The sequence below is a fragment of the Chamaea fasciata genome, unplaced genomic scaffold, assembly GCF_029207755.1.
Source record: "Chamaea fasciata isolate MVZ Bird 193981 ecotype frontalis unplaced genomic scaffold, bChaFas1.0.hap1 SCAF_4, whole genome shotgun sequence".
Lineage (NCBI taxonomy): Eukaryota > Metazoa > Chordata > Aves > Passeriformes > Sylviidae > Chamaea > Chamaea fasciata.
In genome coordinates, this window is record NW_027094089.1 from 21,253,396 (window position 1) to 21,275,529 (window position 22,134).

At 42.0% G+C, this 22,134-nt stretch overlaps 3 protein-coding genes across 5 annotated transcripts in view; 2 read left to right on the forward strand and 1 right to left on the reverse strand.

Annotated features, from left to right (window-relative positions):
- RAI14 (retinoic acid induced 14) overlaps positions 1-2,218 on the forward strand; it is an 87,467-nt gene extending 85,249 nt beyond the window's left edge. For all 3 annotated transcript variants that reach the window (XM_066181048.1, XM_066181046.1, XM_066181047.1), the window contains one exon: positions 192-2,218. In XM_066181048.1, the coding sequence (XP_066037145.1) occupies positions 192-269 (78 nt within the window). In that variant the 3' untranslated portion in view covers positions 270-2,218. The remainder of the gene's footprint in view (positions 1-191) is intronic.
- Positions 2,219-10,626: 8,408 nt separating this feature from the next.
- RAD1 (RAD1 checkpoint DNA exonuclease) lies at positions 10,627-15,857 on the reverse strand. Its single transcript, XM_066181049.1, has 5 exons — positions 15,577-15,857; positions 13,946-14,054; positions 13,030-13,288; positions 12,577-12,675; positions 10,627-12,260 (listed from the first exon to the last, which is right to left on the reverse strand). Exons 1-5 carry the CDS (start codon positions 15,769-15,771, stop codon positions 12,077-12,079), a joined length of 846 nt encoding a protein of 281 aa, XP_066037146.1. The 5' UTR covers positions 15,772-15,857; the 3' UTR covers positions 10,627-12,076.
- Positions 15,858-15,923: 66 nt separating this feature from the next.
- Positions 15,924-21,423, forward strand: BRIX1 (biogenesis of ribosomes BRX1). The gene is made up of 10 exons (XM_066181050.1): positions 15,924-16,119; positions 16,832-16,943; positions 17,331-17,374; positions 18,155-18,225; positions 18,579-18,628; positions 18,719-18,792; positions 18,892-18,942; positions 19,232-19,333; positions 20,570-20,698; positions 21,013-21,423. The coding sequence occupies exons 1-10, from the start codon at positions 15,964-15,966 to the stop codon at positions 21,280-21,282; spliced, it is 1,059 nt and encodes a 352-aa protein (XP_066037147.1). The 5' UTR covers positions 15,924-15,963; the 3' UTR covers positions 21,283-21,423.
- Positions 21,424-22,134: the final 711 nt, after the last annotated feature.

Here is a 22,134-nt window from a genome sequence, read left to right on the forward strand (position 1 = left end):
GAAGATCTAGTTAGAATATTGAATGTTTTCACTAAGACATTCTTCGCATAAGATATGACAGTTCAGCAACAAACACTGCTTCCACTTGGGGAATTGATCTAATTACTATACCTGAAAAATAGTTTGTCAATATTCCTAAAGACTAGAGCTACATTAATTCAGTCATCTTTTTTCTCTCTCTCTTTGTCTAGGGTCAAATGGATGAAGATGTCCAGAAGGTGCTTAAACAAATTTTATCAATGTGTAAAAGCCAATCACAGAAAAAGTAAACAAAAAAGCCAAGGAAAACTCCCTATTTTTTATTAATCCTGTTATGGCTGTTTTATCTAGATTTGCCTTAACATAAGATTTCAAATTGGCGATTTGCTGCTTTTGTGGTTTTTGTGCTGTTTGTGAGGGGGATATATTTGTCTGTCTGTATCACTTCCATGTGCATCTCCATGTGCAGTAGCTAAACACATGCCTGCTTTTCATACCCAAAATGCAAGTATGTTCTTCAGACTTTTTACATAGGCCACTCCATGTCATGTTTACCCTGTGAGTACTTTTCCAGCTTCCTGCAACAGCAGCAGGTTAACCTGGAGGAAAGCACTGGCATTGCCTGGGTATAGGTGAAATTCTCTGTGAGGTCTTCTGTACTGACTATAAGCTGCATCTCATTACTGGATGTGTTTGATGCTGCAGCACTCAGATTGCTGACATTTTGCCATATGCAGTTTTTGGCAGAGCAGAAGTGAACCTTGCAGCAGCAAGCAGAAGTAGATATTTATGCTCAGCCAGAGTGTCAAAGAGCTATACTTCCTAGTGTAATATTACTTAAGTTTAACACATTAAAACATAGCTGCCCCAGTTCATCTAATGCACTGAGTACTCAAAACCCATGCCACAGTTCATAGTTTCCTTAACTACCCTGTAGTGGAATGAAACTATTTCAGAAGGTAAAAGCATTAGTTTATTGAAGTTATGTACAAACAGAACTGTCTCTACAAACAGCCCTTTATGATAGGTTTAGCTGTCTATGCAAGTGTTGGCCATGAAGCTCAGGAACAAAACCAGGTCATATACTTTTAGACAAAAGATTCTAGTGAACACAGGATGTTTACAGTGAATGTCAATGCCTCATACTTCCTAACCTCACTTTTGTAAAGATCTTCTCTTTAGTATATTTTTACTGGCCCTCTAATGAATTCTTTTGTAACTAAACAATTTTTTCTACATAATATTTGCATTAAGCTTATTAACAAATATTTTTAGGTAAATGTGTCTTAGAGAGTTTCTTTTTATACCCCCGAGTATTCAGTAATAGTGAAGCATAGTGAAATGTTTTCAGTTTGTAAGAAATTTGTATGGAATAATAGACCTGTCTGTCAGTGTGGTCCAGAGCAGTGAAGTGTAAAATTCAGCTTGCTGTTCCAAAAAATTTAGAAATTATATGTAATGAACAGCAGGAGGTGTCAAAAAATTCTGTATGTTGTTTCTAGAGGTTAGGGGCATCAATAAAGCCTTTATCAGCACTTCTACATTTAAAGTCAAATTAAAATGCCTGATGTGGAATAGAATGAAACTATGGAAAAATGTTGTAGCACACACTGCACTTGAGGGTACAACCATTTTAACAAGCTTGTGGCTTCAATATGGTATTGTGGTTTTTTTTTTATTCTATGGGGATATGTCTCTATTAATAGAGAAATCTTTCAGAGCTATATACTCTATGAAGTTTATATAGAGTCATAATATGACAGGAGTCAGCAGTGCCTCAGGCTGACTGGACTCATAGTGCACTTGTATCAGATTGTTCCTAACTCTGGCAAAGCTAAATGGATATTAAAGGCAAAAAGAAAAACACACCTTTGTATCAGTTAGACCTTGGTGTTACTTTTCTTGAGTGGTTTAACTAGTGCCATCTAATTTTGAACAGTATTTTATAGTTAGACAGCTTTGAAAATGCTCCAAAGAAATGTGAAAAAAAATTTTGCTGCATTACTTCAAAAAGAACAAAATTTTAAGCATGCTAATGCTGCAAGTATAAAACTTGATGAACCATTTTGTAGGTTGCCTGATGGATTTAGTCTTCTACTTTGGTTTGGTTTGTATATTTATTACAATTATCTTTGTGGAATATTGGAAATTATATACTACAGCATAACAAGTTTCTTTATATGTAATTTACAAGGAGTTTCCTCATGCAGCAAATAAACTATTTCCAATTTTTTTTTCATTTTTGTCTTCATTTACTTTTTGTATTGAGGAAAATCTTACTACACTGTTCTAACATAGTAGAAATGTGTTCTGTATCTCCTGTTTAAATGGATGCCACAAGAACTAGGTTTTCCTCCCTGAAATTGCATCTTCATTATTAACTGTCTTGATCTGTTGTGTGGAATAAATCCAGTCCAGACCCCATGCAAGTGAGTTTTGCACATGATGCCTTCTGTTTCATTGATAAGTTCGTAGCCATTTCTCGCATGGACGTCCTGCTAGAGGTAATATAGGTTTCCCATTTGCCACTGGATTTACTCCAGCAAAGAAGAGCTGCAGCACAGATTGGTGATGTCTGTCTTAGTTTGAAAGATGTGTCTGCCATGGAAAGCCGGAGCCTCCCTTGGAATGGAGAATGTAAAACCCCCTCCCTCCGAATTATTAGAATTTTGAAATTAAGGGACTCTCAATCAAAGGTGTGGGGATAGGAATAAGTTCTTTATTAGCATGTATGACAAGACAAACAAACAACAACTCTGGCATTAACAACAAAACAGAACCCGGTACCCAGTAAAAGCTTCCCTGAGCGAAGGCGCTTTCCCCTTGGGTGCAGTTCCAGCCACAGCCAGCAGGGGCGCTGGTGGCTCCCAGCGGGCAGGGCGCATGCGGTGATTCCCCCGCGGCTGCAGGGGGCGCTGTGGCGCGGGTTCGGGGAGCATGCTGGAAGGGCGGCTTGGGAAGGGATGGAATGGATGGATCAGAAACTCTGGAGCTGTGGCTGAAGACACGGAACGTCTCAGCAGGCAGGAGGTGCAGAGTAAAGAGTAGTGCAAAGACTCAGAGCGGTGCCAAAGAAGCAACAAGGGGGCAGGACAACAGTGACCCTGCTCCCAGCACAGTGATTGGCCCCTCTTTTAGTAGGGCAGGGGATAACAAGGCCGCTGTTCAGGGGCTGCTCCCAGGAACAGGGGCTCACCTCGCACCAGAAGAAACAGGACAGAGCTGGACTTCTGCAGCAGCTCTGAGGTCTTTTCCCAAGCAGCAGCTACACCATCACAGTCACAGTCTGAAGGCTCCAACCAAGAGAGTGAGAGAGCACCCAGCCATCAGTGCTTCTTAGCAACACAATGGGAAAAAATTGCACCAGTAACAAGTAAAGAAAAGGAAAGAAAAACCCCAAAAACTCAACCCCCAAAAATGTCCCACAGTTCTTCAAAACTGGTGGCTCTCTGTCACTTAGCACTTCACACAGAGAACTACAATGGGAATATATGTAAGTGTATATGCATATGGAGATAGGGATATGTCTGCTTTGAAAACTTGGTTACACAGTCATCCCCGTTGCCCTTTATTATCCCTTCTCAGTTTTATTTGAGAAACTGTTCTATCAGTGACTGATTTGCTAGTATCTTCTTGCCTGAAGGAATTGCATCTCTTGTGATCACATCCCAGGGCTCTTTAGCCTCTCACACCAAATTTCTGTGAGCTGCCCAGCACCGGGTTTCCTTTGAAGACAGACAAACTGTCATGCAGAGTCTGGGCCTGTGGGGTTCATCTGCCTATACTGCTACTCTGAAACATGCAGACCTGTTTCTGGCCTTCTGCATGGACCATCATAACAGCATGGGCAGCATTTTTATAGTGAATTCCTTTCCCTTTCTCCACTAAATGTATGAGTGTTGGGAATACACTTCTCTTGTCAAACCTGCTCACTGCACTTTGGACACAACAGAAAAAATTTTGTCAGAGAGCTTGAGCGTGCTGGCTCTTCTCTTCCACCCTATGTCTTGTCACAGTAGAGAATGGTGACAAATTATCATAGCAGGCTTCAAATGGAATTCTCCAATTTTGTTGGAGGAGACAACATCCTATATCTGTGTTAAGATCACCTTTTCTTTTACTTCCTTTTTTTTTTTTCTTTTTGTTCCTTTTTCTTGCTGTGTAAACTAAGGGCAAATTCCTGTAAGCAGATGTTGCCCTGGTTATTTATCATCTGGCTCTCACAGGGTCCTTCTTTTGCCAACCCAGATCGACATGAGAAGATGGTGGAGGATGAAAACCCAGAAGATTTCAGCAGCAATGAGAGGAGAACTTTTTTGCAGTGTGCCATGTGTCCCTGCTGGACATATCTTTTGGCTACAGCAGTACATAGTGGTGCATAACCAACATCTGAGCAGAGAGGTCATTATCCTCTGAGATGAGTCTGGGTTCCTGGGCATGTTGCACAGCAGACTTCCTGCTGGAGCCTCATGGGTAGAGGCACAGATGGAGAGCCAATCTTGCCCCATTCTGGCTGAGCAAGGGGCTCAGGGATGGCAGAATGGCCTGCTGATTTCCTTCCCACTCGGCCTCAGGTCAGCCCTATGGTGATGTGATGTGCTGTCAGCATGAGACAGCAAAAGCCCAAGGAAGACCACACTGCTCTGTGCTGCAGCAAAGCACACACAGGGCCCCAGGAGAAGCAGCTGCCAAAGGGCCAGTGGAGAAGCTGGCAAGAAATCCCTTGGCAGATGGCATTTCACTATACAGAGCTGTTAAAGCCCACTTCGTGTTCTGTGAGTTTGCCTGAGAGTAGCTGGCTGGGGGGAAAGAGGTAGGTGGCATGTGATTTCAGTGCTGGGTGCTCCAGAAGTACATAAATTACTACTGCAGTACATATACCGTGTTTAGACCACAGATCTGCTCTCTGGAGGGGTCTAGTGGGGTGGGGTACCAGCCTAGAGTGTGCCGGAGAGGAGAGGGTAAGTCAAGAGGCTGGAGAATCACATGGGACATGGGAGGAGAGCTGGCTCATGGCACTAGAAAAACAGCAACCCTGGGGGTTCATGTGCCCTTTGCCCATCTGACCTTCCCTAGGAAAGCTCTTGCTTGTGTCAGCCCCACCAAAGCATCCTGGGGCTTTCTTCACACCAGTACCAGCCCTCATCTGAGCAAGAGGCAGACACAGAAGGCAGAGGCAATCTGCTCTTAGATGTGGCAGAGACTCAAGTGCTGCTGGGAAGAATTGCTGTCTCAGGTGGTGTGGTCAGGCCTCCCAGTGCAGGGCAGGTCCTGGAGCAGAGGCAGACTCCTGTGGCTTTGGCTCTCTGGGTGGTCAGGGCCTCAGTCTGCTGCTCAGGACCCAGGCTGCAGAGCAGCTGTGCCTGTTGAGTAACTGTGTGGAAAAGCTCTGGGGGAGTAAAGTGTGCAGGTTTCAGAGTAGTGTAGGCAGATGTGATGTACCCCAGCACATGTTCTGCAGACACAGCTGTAACACAGCAATTGTTTTCAAGCAAATAGAAATTGGTGCAAGACTTTTAGGACAGTTCAGTGATCTAAATCATCTATTAACTGTGGGTTTGGTGTGCCACAGAGAATACTAAATGTACTGAATTTAATGTCAAAGCACAGTGCAAGAGTTTGAGTACCTTGAAACCTTCATCTAGAACACCACTTGGTTCTGCAGCCATGGGTCACTGTGCATGGTCATGGGTGTTCACCAATTCTCAGCAGAACATTTCATAGAAGAGAAGTTTCAAATGCTTTTCTTCATCCCTGCCTCCTCCTCTGTTTGGATCCTTCATGATCCTTTTGAACATAAGTATCAGAGACACTAAGCACAGACTAGAATCATATTTTGTTTTGGTTTTATATCTTGGCTCTTCTCAGGGCAGTAACAAATTCATTCTCCTCAACAGTCATTTCCTTAAAACCTCTGTCTTAGAATTACAGTGGTAAATTGCAGGTGAATAAACATCAGTGATTTTTTGTCTACTAATTTGAGGAAGCCTGAGTTTAATTTTTTGTAGTTACAAAAGAGATCTACCAGCCAAGTCTGCTGCTGGCAAGAAAGTTATGTGCTTTGCCCAACAACTGTTAGATTCCCCAGGCTTCGGTACTGTGTGACAAAAAGTCTTCTGGAACACAGAGCCACTCAACATTGTTTCAGATCCTCTGTATGTTGTTGGCATCATACAAAGGATCGAAGACGCACTCATGAGACAGACCCAGAATCAGCGTCTCAGAGAACTGTTTTTGCAGTTGCGAAGCATTCTGAAACAACATCGACATGTCTTTTGTGTCATGCACATTCGAAGCCACCAATGCAACAGAGGACTGGGGGAAGGCAACACGCGAGCAGATGCTGCAGTCAGCTGTGTTGTCCACCTGCCCCCACGAAACAAGTTTGAAAGGGCTCGCAACAGCCATGAGACATTCCATCAAAATGCGAGAGCCCTGCACCGACAATTTCAGATTCCCTTGAATGATGCGCACAGAATCATGCGTGCCTGCCCACAATGTAGTCATCATGGGCCTGGCCTTGGCCTAGGCACAAACCCGAGGGGTCTGAAAGCTTTAGAACTGTGGCAAATGGATGTAGCACATGTTCCAGAATTTGAAGACTGAAGTACGTCCATGTCACCTTTGATACTTATTCCAAATTTATTTAGGCAACGGCACAAACAGGGGAAAAAACTTTGCATACAGAAAGACATTTGTCTGTTTGCTTTGCTGTCATGGGAGTTCCCGTAGAAATCAAGACCGACAATGGTCCAGCTTATGTCGGTCAATGAATTGCTAAGTTTATGCAAAAGTGGGGAGTGAAACATACCACCAGAATCCCTCACTCTTCTACAGGTCAAGCCATTGTAGAAAGAGCCAACCGTACCCTAAAAGAATACCTGGCAAAGCAAAAACAGAATGATAGTATAGATGTAGTTAGTCGACTGTCGAAAGTACTGCTTATGCTAAACTATTTATGTTTAGCAGAAGGACGAGAAGAACCTGCGGTTGTGATACATCATCTCACAGTGAAGGAAGGAACGCCACAGGCAGTTCCAGGACTTTATGTGTGTCACAAAAATATGTGAACTGGTGAATGGCAAGGACCAAGTCCTGTGCTGTTCATCGGTTGCGGTCCATGTGTGTTTCAACAAGGGACGACCCTGCCTGGGTGCCAAGCCGATTTACCCATGCATGTCTGCAGTCGAAAATACCAACTAATAGTGATACTGACGCTGACAACAATGACCCACCTGAAGAAACCTGTGACAACTCAGAAGATGATGACAGTTGAATTTATAGTGTGAATTTAGAGAAAATAGTTTACATTGTTATTAAGTTTTAAGATTGGTAGAATGATATACATATAAACAATAGTTAAGTTACACTGTAACCTCAGTCTGGCTGATTCAAAAAGAAAAAGGGGGATTTGTAGGAGATAAGCTGTAGTTGAATCATCCAGACTGAGCCATATTGCTGGGGCCTCTAGGCCATGGCACTGAGGCCTGTAGAGGTTGTGGCGCAGTTAGAAATTCAGTGGCAGGAGTGTGTCGCAGTTACAATTATAACTTAAGGCGTTGGCAAGGGTCAAAGGGTTTTATAGTAGTTAGCAAGTATAGTAATTGGTGTGGACATAGTAGCTACCTTAAAGGGTTGGTAAACAATAAGTGTTTGCATTCTTTCCTGCTCTGTATGCCAATGAGAATTCACCTGTAACTGTAAACTATATAGAGTGTATAAAACCTGCCATCTTCACACAATAAACAGAGAAACGTAGGAGTAATCATATTGATCGGACCTGTGTTTGCTTTGCCAGCTTCCCTTCACTATCAGGGTTCCCCTGAGACTTCGCCTAGGTATATGTCATTGAAGCTCAAAAAGGCAATTCTGCCAACAAGAAATTTATCTCTCCAACACCTGGACATAACTTGGTAGCAGCTTGGTAGCTGCTATCTGTTTCATGGACTAAGTCTCCTTTCTGGTTGATTAGGGATGCAAGTGCCTAATTGGGTGGAGTTGTTCCACACCTCCCTTATGTTGCAAACCCATTTTACTGGACTCCACTGGCATTTATGGGGTAAAATCCAAACATATGTTCAGACATTTCTTATCTCAGACCTCCAGCTTTCTGCTCACTTGCTATTTTTTGGTCAAGTCCATGGCCCCATCTGAACTGGAAGGAGTAGGAAGCTGCTCAGTTTTCCATTGAGAGTTTTAATCCACACACAGACACAGCCCCCCATCCACTACCCCACCTCAAACGCTGAGGTGGTGGGGGTGAAAGTGGGATTGAAATTCCCATTGTCTTTCTGCTCAGGTTTTCAACAGTATTACAAAAAGAAAGCTTTTTCTGGGCAGTGCAGCTCTTTCTAGACTCCCTTGGATGCATTCCTCCAGAATACTTACACAGATTGACGTTCACAGTTGTGGTGGACATTCAAGCCCACTCCTCACTTCTGTGAGAATCTATGACTCCACAGACATCAGAGCTGTGTGGTGCACCCAACTGCATCTCCCTCCAACACTCTGTGCCTGGAAGAGCCCTTGCAATTAACTGTAGCAACACTGTAGCACTGCTCTGCTGTCCTTAGACCCAGCTAAGGGCAGAAGCAAGGGTAGAAAGAGGCTGAACCCACTGTTCACTGTTCAGAGGCTGTTATCTCTTCCATTTATAACTAAGCAGCCTTGGCTCCCTCAAGAGATTCACATAAAAATGAGGTTTTGTCTCAACAAGAAGGCATGAAGCAACTATTCTGTAATAGCAGCATTTTAAAAATAATTGCGCATTTGTTCAGTTTAATGTTAGTGTTCTTTAATGTTGCTGTTAGCAAAAGCACTGCTTCGTGCTACTACACATAGTTTCTACTTATTTCTTTTGATAAGACACACCTGCTGGATTCTTCAAGCTGCTACAAAATGAGGTAAAAAACAGACACCTACAGGAAACAGCATATGGCTTATCTCAGCTTTTACAGCTGCTCCACTAACCTCACTAAAGACTCATCTAGTCAAGTATACTAGAATACTGTTTCCTTGTAAATCCATGTGTAAATAAATAATAAACAATAAACAACCAAATATAGTCTAAACAATTGATTCTTTCCCACCACTAACTTTGAAACAGAGGTATAGAACTGAATTCCCCCTAGGGAATTTTGTTCTTTACAGATCCAAATCATTGTAGAAAGCCAAGGAGACAAAAAAAAATTCAGTATGTTTGGAGACAGGAAGATAACAGTAGCACCAGCACTGTTGGTATCTAGTTGCATAAAGATTGTCAGGACCAGGAGCCAAAGACATTATTTTGACTTCTGGAATCTTCAAAGGGGACCCAAGGCCTGTTGGCAGTAGTTTTCTGGTAGAATCAAAGAAGTGCCTTCTTGAAGACCCGAGGTCAGTTCCTACTCTGAAAATCACAAATCAAAATAATTGGAGGGAAAATCACTTGACAGTTTTATGGCCTCTGGATGTGGGATGCCCACAGACCCCAATACTGCCCATCAGAGCTGTCAGGCAGCACCTACCACAGCTGAACCCTGGTGGAAGGCACTGCTTACAGCTCCCACCCCTGGAACTGGTTTACTTTACATGACAAGTAATTCTGAATACTCACATGCACCATTTTAAAAGAAAACATGTGGGCAAAATCTGAGTTATGACAAGCCTCTTCTGTGATACTACTTATGGAAAAAACCCCATGAGCTGAACATTTCTTCTGCTGCAGGTTTCCTGAAGTCTGCAAGGGGAAAAGTCTTGTTAAGTAGCAGAGACAAAATGTACTAAAGGTAACCTGAATTCTGGATCCCATGCAAAGTGTAGCAGGAAATCTAATGCAGAAATCTAATGTGCAGAACTTAAGTAACTTACTAGGTCTAAAAGATGCAGTGGCCTTCCAGTTGTCATCCTCCTCTTCACCCTTTTTGTTTTACTGTGTTTGAATGCAGGAATGTAATTGAATTCATCACAGATGGATCCTAAATCAATTCAATGCCTTTCAGCATCAAGTCTGTAGCTCAGACTTCCCATGCCCTTGTCTCCCTAAAACCATATCCATGAAGTCAAAAGTGCACAAGCACCACCCTACCTCTGGGAGACTAGGCCGGCACTCAGCCCATTTGGGGTACAGACATTAAGTCCTACACAAACAATATGTGTCTTTAAAACCTAGTATTTATTAAATGCAACTTATTTTTTGGTATTTTGTGGATTTCTAACTGATTAGGGTATTAATTCCACAATCACTGTTGGTGAGCTATAAAAGAAATCATTAAAAGTACTATTTCAAGAAGTAACAGAATACATCTGTAGGCAATTATAAAAAAATTCAAATGTTAAGCCACAATTCCTGAACACAATACAAAAAAACTTGAATATTCTAAAATAAATCACACCAAGAAAGTGGTGTGTTCTACTTCATTTTTATCCTATCACCCAGGGATTATGTAAATCATCCTTGATACTCAATAGTCAGGGATAACATGAATAATTTCCAATGAGACCATAACTTTTTTTTTTTTTAATTGGAGAAATTGACACAGTAAGTCAGAAGGAAGTTAATTTATACTTGTCCTGGGTACACTTTAGTTTGGGAAAAAACCCCCAGTGAGTAAGAGTAATTTAGAATATTAGGTGTCTATGTCAGCCTTGTAGTTCAAAAATTTGCAATTGTTTGTAAATTCCAAGCAACTTTATTGTAAACTTTATTGCAATAAATGGAGGGTTTGCACAAAAAACAACAAAAGTGACTGTTAACACTGTGCATTCCAAAAGCATACTCTTGCTGGCATAAGCAAGAGGTGAAAAATGATCCACAAAAGCATTTTAAACTTCAAATAAACCCAAAGGGTTCTGTTGAACTGTGAAGCAATCAACTTGGTAACATATGAACACACTATTTTCCACAGAAAACAAAGCAAGACCTCATTTGACAGAAAACAAAACTTGACTAGAGTCTAAAGCTATAGAAACCACCTGCAGATTGCTGATCTTTGATCACATCCCACAGCAGAGAAGCAGGGAGGGCTCAGTCTCAGGTGTGATTTGCAGACTCTGCATCCAGTCCAGTGCCTGGCTGTTCCCAGGTACTTCCCGTTCTGAGCAGCTTGGTTGGTGCTAAAGGACAAGTGGGCTTTTGACCTAAACACAACCCATCTGCTGTTCTAGGAGTGGGACACTGCAGAAACTGCCCATACTCTCTTTTCAGTGAGCACATGGTCAGTCCCATTTTTAGCAGTGATTTGAATACACTGCTCCATGGGGCACAGACAGATATTCCCCAGCTGCAATTTAGGAGCGTCTCCTGCTGCTGAAAAAGGCTACTGAGAAGGCAAATGAATTTCATAAATAATTTTCAGTATGGAACTTTTCTCTCTTACGATTCTTAACACCACCAGTAGAGAGCAGCAGAGTAGGAACAGGGACATGAATATACAGAAGCAGTTCAGCTCCAGTACTCTTGCAGATGTGTAATGGAACTACTGATCCAAAACAATGATGTTGCCAAAACAGTTATGAGTAATGAGTAAGTAAATCCTGGCTTCTGTATCTATTTACCAATTCAACTCAGTTTGCAGACAAAATGGTAAATTGGTGTCAGACAGAATTCCAAGGAATTGAGTTATATTAAGAATTAATCAAGATGAGGCAAAGCCTAGTGGCTTCACTGACAAAACATGTCAGCATTTGCCAGCAAGAAACCACCTGCTGCTATTAAGAGATCAGTTTGAAAATCCTGTTCTCTTTCAAGGCAAATTTGGTTTTAGGTCACTGAAAGTCAACTGGCTAATATACAACTAGTATTCAGATTTTCCCTTGTGTAATTGCTTACTAGAAGCCAAAGACAAAAAAAATAACACAGACAAAAATTCTTGGAGAACATTGTAAAAATCATCAATGTATTACACAAACAGTACTTTAGCTTTTTCAGCTTCAGTTTGAGTCAAGGCTAAAAAATGTTTGCAGTGGAAGAAAATTGAAGTCTTCAGCTTTCTTATTCCAGAGATAAAAAATAAAGACAATATTAACTCTATCAAATTTTACAACTTTCATTTGATTTTGTAAAAAAATATAATATTTTATATAACCAAAAATATATTACAGATGCCAGCACACACACCTAAAGTTCTGCTTCAGTGATGTTCTCATCAGGGCAACAATAGTATTCCACAAAACAGATCTGTCCATCTTCATTCCTAATCATATACTGCAGTGAAAGAAATCCTTGAGCATCTGTTCGAATGGACACTTTACAAGACAAAGCCAGTGCCTTTGTGGATGGTTTAAGCAAAGAAATCTTGTACCTGCAGAAGAAAAAACAGTATTATGAAAAAAATACATTGTGCAAAGATGAGCTGAAACATTAGTCATGAATAAAGACCCAGAATAAACAAAAAACAATTAGGAACATGCTTATTTGGTCTCTACCTGGTAACAAGATTAAATTGTCATTGTCAGCACTTGGCTTTTGATTACAGACACAGACTTTTATCAGATGGGGAGTATTTTTGCCCCCCATACTAACAAAATAAATGTTCCAGTAATGCAAAAAGAGTTTTTAAACTTCCCATCAAGAACGCACAACCTGGCATAGAGGGCATCAGTCACAGTCTTTCTAACCTGTTTGTCTGGGTCTGGTTACAGTGGAATGCTTCCATCAAATCAGAGTCCCGAGGGTAGTCAAGATGTGCACTTCCAGCATTTCCAAAAGTGGATAACCTGGAAGACAAAAAGCATCATCTCAAAATACCTGATGAGAGCTCTGTAAAAACTCATCAAAATGAGTCATTGTACATATCTCAATGACTGTTTCACAAAACACTGTTTTTTGTTTCACTTTTAATTTTAACATAGTAGTGAGTATTCTGACAACCTGGTAAATGTTACACTGGTGTAGACAGTTCAGCATTTTTGATTAAATAGAGTACATACTGTGATTTGCTACATTCTTTACAATTCTTCCTGAAATTAATCAGTATTCTAACCAGTTACCCCTCTCCACTGTGAAAAACTTCCAGTCTTCACCATAGGAAACTAAGCACAAACATTTGAGTTGAAAGCCATTTCTAGTACCTGAAGTAGGGTTTATCTGGAGACATGGTAATCTGCAGAACTTCACTGGTCATATCCAGTTCAGCAAATGCTTCTCGTAGTCCCTCTGACTGCAGGATAATTTTATTAACAACCTTTGTACTGCAGAAATCAAAATCTAATAACTCATCAGGTTCTTGAGTGTTGATTTTGCACACTGTTACTACTCCTCCTTCTTCCAAGAACAGCATCAAGGGATACCCATAACCTTGATAACACATTCTAAGGGCCGTTGACGTTCCTGAAAAAGAGAGTGAAATTCTGCAGAGACCATAGCTAGGACGTTTGACCGCTTTAGAAAACTCACATTTTTCTGGCACAAGGGGCACAGATCAATTTGATTCACCTTGTTTGGTCTAGCCTCCAATACGTTACTGAAGCATACTTAGTGCTACCTCCTAGATACCCTCTGAAATGCTAATGGTTATACAATAAAACTAAATAACTTGTGTGTAGAAAACTCAAATTCAAATCATTTCACCCACCAAACAGAAAACACCAGCTGTGACAATGAGACATGCTACAGAGAGTTGAGAGGAATTGGAAAAGCCTCATGGTCCTGTGGCTCTCTCTGGATCACATAATCTTTCCTTACTACTCTTGTCACTTGTGCAAACTGAAGTTAATGCAGCTGAGCTTGTGCTGGAGTCACACCCTCCTGCTGCAGGTTATCACCACCTGAACCTCTGTTTTCCCAAAATCACAGTGCTATTTAGTACACTCAGTTTAGATCTTTAGGTCAGCCACAACCAAAACTACACAGGAATTAGGAGTTTAACACAGAGCTACAAGGGTAGAATTGCCCAGAAAGCTGTCATAGTATCACTCCACTCCACCTGAGTACACAACCTGCAGTATCCACACAGCCTTTTGTGGATTCATGGAAAATACACCACACCTGGCAAGGAGCTGGTTCCAAAAATGGTAAGGCAGTCCAGAAGAACAGACAAACTGATCCGGAACATCACTGATTCCTCCTGAACAGAAAATTCCTGAAAAATTTCTGCCTGTAAGTTAAAGCAAAGAGATGAAAGGCTGGGAGTTTCTGTGATTATTTTAAAGTTTAAACTTCAGTGTTTCCCATTCAGAAATCAGTGCAACACAAAGTGATTTCTACACACAACACAGCATTGAGTATAGAAACACAGGTCTTCATCCTCAAAACTAGGAGAACACAATCAGGCCACACTTGAAACAAGGTAGGATGACATAAATATGAAATCCCAAACAGTTGTCTTTTATGGCTTAAGTACAAGCTACAAACATTACAGCCTAGAGCAGCTTACTTCTGGACCTGGAAACATACGTGGAACTCCACAATGTGTTACCCTTCTCCAGTAACAACACATTTTTTATGCTCAGAGCATGAATAAACATTCCAAATACTAGAGGGATGTAAGAACAGAACAGAAAAGTGAGTTTTCACCCTCTGAAACGTGCTGAATCCTGCCTTTGACTAGCTTGATAGGAGTAAACTGCTCCATGCTATCCTGTTTGTCACTGGCACTCACTGCTTTGTGGCACCTACAAGAACAGAGTATTCAGAAAGAGAGCAGGGTGGCATAGGCTACTTTTGGAAAAGTAATTTCATATCTTCCTGGCAGCCCAGAGGGAAAACGCTGTCCTGCGTGCTTTGAGCACAGCACAGTCATCTTCAATAAAGTGTCTGTGCAACTGTACTCTTTCACAGTTGACATAAATCCAGCCTTTTGGATCTGGGATGAGCTGTAAAAATACTTAAAGAGGAATATTATGAGTGCTTACTTGTGCAACTAAGCACAGCATGGCCAGAAGGAGCCATAAGTTTGGCAGGCACCAATACATTAGATGAGCATGCAAACCTACTACGCGGTCAGGTGTGCAGGGATGTACTGGGTGCAGGGTTTGGAATTCCAACAGCATGAACACCCATAAACAAGGGCAGCCTAACCATGGCCCTGCCCCCATGCCAGCTCAGGCACCCCTGCCTTGGTTCCAGCAGTCTCCCATTCTCCACAGGTGAGCACATGGAATCGTTAGGATTGGAAGGGATCTCTGGAGATCATCCAGTCCAACCCTTCTGCCAAGGCAGGGTCATCTTGAGCAGGTAACACAGTAACACATCCAAGCAGGGTCTGAATGTCTACAAAGAGGGAAACTCCATGATTTCCCTAGCATTCTGTTCTGGGGCTCTGCCACCCTTAGTGTAAAGAAGTTCTTCCTCATGTTAAGGTGAAACTTCGGTGTTTTAGTTTATGTCCATTACTCTCATTCCTGTCACTGGTCACCCATCTTCTTGGCACCCATTTTTGAGATATCTATACTCACTAACGAGCTTCTCTCAGTCTGCTCTTCCCCAGACTAAACAGGCCCAGCTCCTGTAGGCTCTCCTCACAACAGAGATGCTCTGGTCCTTTAATCATCTTTGTGGACTCCGCTGGACCCTGTCCAGCGGCTCCCTGTCCTCCCGGTGCAGCGACCGCGGCGGTAACCGGGGCCTGTGCAAGGTCTGTGGCAGCCGTGCCCTCCCCCTTGCAGATGTCCCCGTACCTGGATGAAGGCGTTGGCCTGGATGCACTTGGCATCCTCCACCGTCACACGCAGCCCGCTGGCCGTGGCGAGGCAGGTGGCGTGGTCCTGGAAGTGCACGGCCCGCAGCAGGCTGGACAGGTGCCGGGCATTGTCCAGGCTGGCGGACAGCGCGTAGCGCTCGCCGCTGGCGGGCGGCTGCGCCGAGAACGGCATCGCCGGACAGCGGGAGCGCCGCGGCACCGGGAACGCAGCAGGCGGGATCACAGGTAACGCAGCGCGCCACAGGGAGAGCGGGCACAGCCAATGCGAGCGCAGGAAGTGAGATCACACCCTCGCCAGCACAGGAAATGCGAGCACAGGAACCGCGTGATACGGGAAGGGGGGTGGGCGAGCAGCGAGCGCGGCATGGCGTGGGGACAGATGGCGGCCAAGAGGAAGCGTGGCGCGCTGGCCGCGGGGAAGGCGAAGCGCGCCAGGAGCGCCCCGAGCGCCGGCGAGGCGGTGCCAGAGGAGCGCAGCGTCCCGCCGCAGGAATACACCATCCCGCCGCCCGTGTCCCAGGTACCGCCACTCGGCCCGGGGACCGGCCTCCCCGCCGCGCCGGGGCTCGGCTGTTTGAGGGAACACCAGCTAAGCCGGGACAGAGAGGTTTATTCGTAATCTTTTGTAATAACCGCACAGGTAGAAGTAAATGTGGCGGTGCGTTGTTTCCGTGAGAATACGCGAAAAGTGCTATGCTGGTCGATGTCGATGTGTTACTTCAGTCTCAGAAGTATTTGGAAGAGCTGGGCAATTCTGTTGTATACAGAGGCTGTAGGGAAATTGTGCCTGTTCCATTTAGGAATCATACAGAAAAAGTTTCGGTAATTGGTTGTAAGAAAAACGTAAAATACCGCGTGTAAACACAAAGATTTCACAATATGCTTATCTACAGGAAAAGCTGGGTTGTGGTCTGGGGCTGTCCCTGAGCCCATTTTGCAGGAAAATAAGCGACGCACGTGACTTATTAATACTTCGGTGGAAGTGAAAGGCTGTGCCTGGGTGTACACTGTGGATCAGGATGAGGACAGTTCCTCCTGTAAAAGCAGTGCCCCCCTATTCTGTAGGGAAGTCTCCAATCTTGCTGAGAGGGTGGTTCTGTCTGGGCAGGCAGATATAAACGAAGGTTCTTGTTGTGTCTTTCTGTATTTACTATCCAAACTTTTATTTTTGCTGTGTTATAACAATGTTAAGGCTAGAAGCTTCCCACATAACTGTTGTGTTTTTTTCCTAGGGCAAATGGAAAAACAAGGAGCGAGTGCTGATATTCTCCTCTCGTGGAATTAATTTCAGAACAAGACACCTAATGCAGGACTTAAGAACATTGATGCCTCACTCTAAAGCAGGTGGGAGTTGAACATCATTCTTAACTTATATTTTGAGAATACTTTTAAGCCAAGAGCTCCTAACAAACTGTTGTTTTTTTGGTTGTTTTTTTTAATGTGGTACAAAAGAGTTTTGATGAAACTTGTATCTTAAACAAACACCTTTTGAGCCAACAAGTACAGCAATTGTATCATAATATTTTCTGGGAAGTGAATCCTATGGCATCAGTCTAGTACCTGCACAGTTAGTTTTGTTCTATGTTTATTTATTCCATGACATGGCAGGAACAGTTTGATAATTACCATTTCATTTATAAACTAGTAAAATTTTTGCAAAAGACATGACTGTTAAAAGAATTTCCTGTATTTAATTGGTTTTTCAGCCTTGTAAATGTTTTTGTCTTCCAGATACTAAAATGGACCGTAAAGACCAGTTATTTGTAATCAACGAGGTAATTCAGGATTTTATTTTATTTTATTTTATTTTATTTTATTTTATTTTATTTTATTTTATTTTATTTTATTTTATTTTATTTTATTTTATTTCATATGGAAATTCAGTGTGCAAGGGAAAGGGGCAACCAAGTCCAAAGTACAGCTTCATAGGTGAAAATTATTGATTTCCAAAAAGCACTTATGTTTAAACAGAAAGTTGACTTTTGATTAATAAAACCAGAATGAAACTTTTAATTAGATACAGATTTTCATCAGAAGAAATACAGCACAATGTGCTTTTCTGTGTGGGTGAGAGGTGCAGTATAGCTTGTATGTGAACAATGCAGGAAAAAAATATGCAGCCAGCCCAAATGTGGTAGGACACTGATAGTTCTGAACCTAGAACCTAATGTCTCATCTCCTGTTCTTGTGTTTGTATCTGGAGAGTTTATCAGGTTGGTTGTAGCTTTAATGAAGTTATTGCTGCTTGTAGTAAGTACATGAGATGTTAAAAAAAAGCACACACAAAAAAAACCCACACCAAAAAACCCAAAAAAGCAACAAACCACCCACAAAAAAAAAAAAAAAAAAAAAAAAAACAAACAAAAAAACAAAACACCACCAAAAAACAAACACTAACCAAAATCTGGGTATCAGTAGGTGTCATTTAATAAGACAAGATCTTTGCTTTTGAAGTTGCATTTTGGAGAGGGTAAAATACTAGAGAGGAGTGTGGAAAGTTTTCAAAAATGTCTTTAGCATGTTTATAAGCAGCTAATTTGAAGTGTCTTGTGTAGGTGTGTGAAATGAAAAACTGCAATAAGTGCATCTTTTTTGAAGCCAAAAAGAAACAGGATCTCTACATGTGGTAAGAAATGTTACATTTTGTTACATTTCTGTTTATAGCTGCAGATGCTTCAGTTCTAGCTGATGTTTCCTACTGTAATTGTGAAGATGAATTCTAATATTGCACTTCCATGGATAGTGCAAATTTACAATGCATGACAAGCTTTTGGAGACTGTTTGCAGAAGCATTTTACAAAATTATTTAGAAAACAAGTGTTTATGAGGATGTTAAAGGAACTCAGTATGGCTATAAAAGTGACAGAAAATACTTAAATGCAAGAATAACTGGTTGGGGTGTAATGTGGAAATACAGCATGTCTTCTGACTGCTGGTAACATTTTTCTTTCTCTTTCCCCCACCACCTGTCCTCTGCAGGCTTTCAAACACACCACAAGGACCATCTGCTAAATTCTTGGTGCAGAATGGTAAGCTGGTGGACATTGTGTTTCTAGCTGTTTTGTCTGAAAAGTTTTCTGTAAGTAATAACCTTTTTGGGTTTTTTTTAATCACTGTAGTTCACACACTGGCTGAATTGAAGATGACAGGAAATTGCCTAAGGGGTTCAAGACCCCTTTTGTCTTTTGATCCAGTAAGTATAGATTTGATTTCATTTTGATATGTTTTTATTTGTTTTTCATGACTATTGCATTTAGCCTTGTATGTAAAACAATGTTTTTATTTTTTGTAGATATTTGACCAGGAGCCACACTATACCCTGCTGAAAGAATTGTTTATTCAGGTCAGTCTGTAGTTCTACTGCCTGGTGTTTCTTCACTGGAGATGTTTTTTGGCAATGTATTCAAAAATTGCAAATACTTTTTTCAAGTAGCAGTTTTACACTTTTGAACTTTGAAAGGATCACAAAGGATTGGGATCATATTCTTAGCATGCTCAAACACTTCTTATGTTTTGAGTTTTGAAATGTAACCTGGGTTTGGAATTTCAGTAATTAAAAGGAGTTTCAAATGAGCCATTTATGTTTGACCTCCTAAATTGCAGATGTTCAGAAACACTGCCTTTTATTACAGATATTTAGTACACCACAATACCACCCCAAAAGTCAGCCTTTTGTTGATCACGTTTTCACCTTCAGCATCACTGATGAAAGGATCTGGTTTCGCAATTACCAGGTGAGTGGTCTCCCTTAGCTCTTCAGAAGGAGGTTAGTGGAGTAATTCCATGTCAAATCCATTAAAATAAGAATCATTATGGTTGTTACCAGGATATGCCAACTCCCAGTGCATGCAGATTCCATGTCGTGAAATTACTTACCTTCTCCCGTATCTCTGGAGAGATCTGGTTCTCTGAACTTGAATTTGAGTTGTGGTTCTGTGATGGATATCTTGGTAGCAGGACATACTACCCAAGGCCTAAACTGTGCCTTGACCTAAATTGCTGCTTTGACCCAAAGTGATCTAGAGCTTACTTTCTCTAGATGGAATACAAAAATAACAAGTCCTCGAAAGGCTTGTTTAAATTTCAAAGAACTGCTTTATGTACAGCTGGATTTATACAAATCTAGCTAATCAGATACCATATTTCGGATTTAAATTCAGTTGTGTATTACCATATTGTCTTGGTTTGAAAGACAGGTATGCTAAGGAGGGACCTCTCTTCAAACTACTATAATTTAGGAAATTAAAGCTGCTTTCAGGCAGATGGATGGGAATAGGAATAACAGTTCTTTACTAGTATGTATAACAAAGGCAAACAAACAACATCTACAATAAAAACAAACAAGCAACAATAATAACAGAACCAGGAACCTCGAGGGGCTTTGTGAAACAAAGCCCAGGGGACTCCAGTCTCTTGAGACTCTGAGAGCAGCAAAGCTGGAACGGTGGAAAATCCCGGGCTGGTGGATGATGAGAAGCTCCACGGTGATAGCTGGAACGTCTGGGATGTTGGCAGGGCAGGGCAATGCAGTGCGGGGCTACAGAGTAGCAAGAAACCTCAAGGCAGCGCTGAAGTAACCACGGTGGCGGGACAGGGCGGCCCAGCAGGGCAGGGGGAGGCGAGCTCAGCGTTCCAGGGCCCCCGAGCAGATGGTGGTGAATTTTCTCAGGACCAGACCCGGTTGGGACAGCCAGCTCCTCCCCGCAGCAAGCAGCAGCCTGCCTGTGTCCTTCCGGTGGGATGCTGAGAGCAAAGCTGCCCCCAACCCTGTCCTTATCTCCGCCTTCTGACTTTGTTTTGGTCAAGCACCCTTAAGCACCCAGTACTTAGTCTACTAGTAACTTACAGGAAAAAGTTCTTTAGAGTAAAACAGGAACAAACCTAACCCCCAACACACATGCAAGGTGCCTGCAAGTCAAATGCTTTGATTCAGTCTGTGAGAAATGGAGAAAGTTTTCTTTTTATTGCAGATAATAGAAGAAGATGCATCTTTAGTAGAAATTGGGCCACGTTTTGTCCTGAACCTCATAAAAATCTTCCAAGGTAGCTTTGGAGGACCAACTCTGTATGAAAATCCTCATTACCAGTCCCCAAATATGGTAAGCAGCTCCGTCTTTGTTTTCTCTTTCATTTAGCAACTGATTTGAAAGCCAGCCTTGCAGTTAGTCTGTGCAGGAGCATCAAGTATGCCTTTCCCCATGACCCTTTGTCATGCCCTAAACTGATGACAGTTTGAGAACAGAGTAGTTTTGTAATCATCAAAGGAATGCAGAAGTCATGTCACTGAAAAGTTGGCTTTACATGGGGGGTCTTGACCATTAGGCAGAGAAATTGGCATGTGTTTCTTTAATACCAGATTTCTTCCATCTTGCTTATTTGAAACATGATGAAATTTTAATTCTTATTTTTATAGCATCGCCGGCTGATAAGATTGTCAGTGGCGGCTAAGTTTAGAGAAAAGCAGCAAGTGAAAGAAGTGCAAAAGATTAAGAAAAAAGGGACTAAGGTCCTTATTGAAGAAGATCCTACCGACGTGGTCTTCGAAACTCCAGCTGAAGAGAAGCCAGTGGAAATACAGCTTGTGAAACCAGAGTCAAAGCCAATTGTTAAAGATAAGAAGAAGCTACGCAAAATTCAGAGGAAGAAGCAAAAAAAGCTATTCAGAGCTGAAGGATCTGCATAGGTGTTACAAGGGATGAAACTTCATACAGTATCAACCGAATATTGTAAATATTTGAATTTACATTGTACAAACAAACACATCTGAACTTCTGTTTTTAAGTAAACAAAATATACATTTCTTTATAAAGATCGAGTTTGCATTCTTTTATTGTCTTCTGGGATTCTGGGTTTTGAGAAATAACATGGCATCCCTGGCCTTAAACACTTCAGGGATGGTTCATCCACAACTGCTCTGGACAACTTTATTGGAGCTATTTCTTTATTACATACCTTTAATCTAGTTCACATTTCCTGTCCTCATGACCTGGTTCTTCCACTGATTAGTTGTCTCTCTGCACTCCCTCAAACTTTCTTGTGTTTCTAAGTCTTGCTCTAACTATGTTACTATGTGATTCCTCTGTTTCAATTTCCAGCATCTTAATGCTGCAAGGCTCAAGAGGAAACTGACCTGTTAAGTTCTAAATACCACCCCACCCAGCAGGGTGAGGGAAATCCCACCTAACTTGAGCAGCAAAGTGGTCTATGTTCCATATGATTGATTCCATATTCCATGGTGAATTTATAAGCATGTGCTCAGTTCACATAGTCTAATACATAGACACAGCTGAGTTGGAAAGGACCCCCATCAGTATCATGGAGTCCAACTTAACTCCTTGCAGAACTATTTAACCCTAAGCCATATGACTAAGGTCATCATCCAGACCCTCTTTCTTGACAGGCTTGGTGCCATGAGCACTTCCCTGTATAAAGAACCTTGATGTCCAACTTGAATTTTCACTGACGTACTGTTGTGGTTTTCCCTGACACACTGAGCTGGCAACTCAGTCCCAGAGAGCTGCCTGCTCACTCTCCT

Bases quoted from the DNA above. Each gene is read 5' to 3' on its own strand.
- RAD1 (XM_066181049.1), bottom strand. From the start codon at position 15,771: ATGCCGTTCTCGGCGCAGCCGCCCGCCAGCGGCGAGCGCTACGCGCTG. The intron at 13,289-13,945 runs GTGTGGTGTATT...TCTCTTTTTCAG, and splicing joins TGGAACCAGCTCCTTGCCAG to GAACGTCAACGGCCCTTAGA. The intron at 12,676-13,029 runs GTACTAGAAATG...TTTGTCTTCCAG, and splicing joins CCAGATAAACCCTACTTCAG to GTTATCCACTTTTGGAAATG.
- BRIX1 (XM_066181050.1), top strand. From the start codon at position 15,964: ATGGCGTGGGGACAGATGGCGGCCAAGAGGAAGCGTGGCGCGCTGGCC. The intron at 16,120-16,831 runs GTACCGCCACTC...TTTTTTTCCTAG, and splicing joins TCCCGCCGCCCGTGTCCCAG to GGCAAATGGAAAAACAAGGA. The intron at 19,334-20,569 runs GTGAGTGGTCTC...TTTTTATTGCAG, and splicing joins TCTGGTTTCGCAATTACCAG to ATAATAGAAGAAGATGCATC.